We start from the raw sequence: 1,845 nt of genomic DNA, 5'->3' as shown, positions 1-1,845 counted from the left end.
TTCTGCACATCTTCATACAACCAAATTTCAAATCTATCATAGACTTTGACATGGCTTGTTTGGGTGTACCATTTTTAAAAAAATTGCGAATACTGAGAGAATTTGTTTTTTGAAATTATGTTTGAATGATTAAGAAAACCTAAGACAAAACTATAAAAAATTGAATAAAATCAAAATAGAATTTGATATTTAAAAAAAAGTATTTGAAAACAAAAATCACCCAAATATATGTTTGATATTTCTATCTTGAAATCATTTTCTTATTCATTTTTCCTCGTTACCAAAAGGATTATATGCTTTTTTCCTTTGCAGCGGGGCCGGAATCACATGTAGCTTAGGCTTCACCTTTCTAAAATTTAAAAAATGTTACAAAAATTAAATATTTATATAAAATAAACTCCCTAAAAATTTTACTTTTTAAATTTTATCTCGGCTCTCTTAAAATTCTAGTTCCGCACCTGTTTTGGTATGAAAAAAATACACTATTGCTCAAAAAAAAGAAAAAAAAAAAATACATTGGTGCTATTAGAAGAGAGAGAGAGAGGGGAAAAAAAAAAAAAAAAACAAGATCACTGCTGTTAATTAGCAAAAACTAACTATAATCACGTATAAATCTACAACACCACAGCCAAGGCATGCAGGATGATGAACCTCGAGATCATCTAAACAATAAGAATTAATTATTAAATATGCAAGCCATATTCTCCGTCATCCTAGCCAAAGACCTAAGGTTGCATCCAACTATAGTATCGACAAAAGTACACGTATCCTCCTTACTATTCTCCACCGGAACATCTACCACGTACGACTCGATCACGACAGTTTTCACGCCTTCTTCATCTTCCTCCTCATGCAAGGTTGTGGTGGAACGATAATTCACAAGCCGGTGATCGCCGCCAATGACGCTGAAAACCATGACGTGCATGTCATCATCAAGCTTGTCAAGCCTCTCGGTGCTAGTTCTGGCCGGTAAGCCGGAGATGACCATCACATCGCGTATGCTTCCGATGCCACCGTAGCCTGGACGCATGGTGCTAGTCTTCACGAACCGCTTGTAGGCTTGTGGGTTGTCAAAGCGGCGGACCATGGACCAAACTAGTGAGAGAGGTGCGTCTATTGTTTGGACTAGGCTTGAACCGCACTGGTTTGGGGAGAGAAGGGGCTTGTGGAAGCGACTCATCATGGCTTGTGTCATCTGACTCCTCTGGCTCTGTAGAAGATGTACGTTGATGTTGCTACTGCTGACTATATATATAGATTATAGACACACATATACATATATTATATATAGTCGTATTAATAATGGATTTACTAAATTTAGCAAAGGTTTTTGGGAGAGAGAGTCACTGAGACTTCAACTTAGGGTCCGTAAAGTGCCCTTCATGCGTCTTGGGTTTTGAGCTCTTTGCCAAACTGTCGGTGAGAATTGCAGGGCTTCTTTCAAGTTCCAACCCAACCTTATAAAGAGTATAAAAAAGAATTAAGGTTTTTTATACTAATCAGACATAGAAATTCTCATTACGAGATTTGAATTTATACCCTAACATATATATCTAACTACTAAAGATTTTTTTAGGCCATTGAAACCACCACACTTAGAGTTGTTAGATATTGAGCTCAGCTGCTCGTGAACTCAGTTCGACTCAGCTCACTTAAACTCGATTCAATCTCAATTCAAAAAATAAATGAGCCGTTTGTGATCGCAATAATCTGCTCGTACATTAAATGAGACATACTCGTATAAACTCGATTTGGCTCGGATAAAGCTCATGAGCTCGACTTGTATAAGCTTGACATAACTTGTTCGGCTCGAATCGTTAGCTCACTCGTTTATATATATATATA

At 36.9% G+C, this 1,845-nt stretch overlaps 1 protein-coding gene across 1 annotated transcript; it reads right to left on the bottom strand.

Annotated features, from left to right (window-relative positions):
* Nucleotides 1-676: 676 nt before the first annotated feature.
* Nucleotides 677-1,194, bottom strand: LOC133868973 (abscisic acid receptor PYL11-like). The gene has a single exon (XM_062305959.1). It carries the CDS (start codon nt 1,181-1,183, stop codon nt 677-679), a length of 507 nt encoding a protein of 168 aa, XP_062161943.1. The 5' UTR covers nt 1,184-1,194.
* Between the last annotated feature and the right edge of the window lie 651 nt (nt 1,195-1,845).

The sequence above is a fragment of the Alnus glutinosa genome, chromosome 5 (genome assembly GCF_958979055.1).
Source record: "Alnus glutinosa chromosome 5, dhAlnGlut1.1, whole genome shotgun sequence".
Lineage (NCBI taxonomy): Eukaryota > Viridiplantae > Streptophyta > Magnoliopsida > Fagales > Betulaceae > Alnus > Alnus glutinosa.
Note: the sequence above shows the minus strand (reverse complement) of the source record. Positions and strands in the feature narration are given on the sequence as shown.

Coding starts and splice junctions, on each gene's coding strand:
- LOC133868973 (XM_062305959.1), bottom strand. CDS start 1,183: ATGATGAGTCGCTTCCACAAGCCCCTTCTCTCCCCAAACCAGTGCGGT.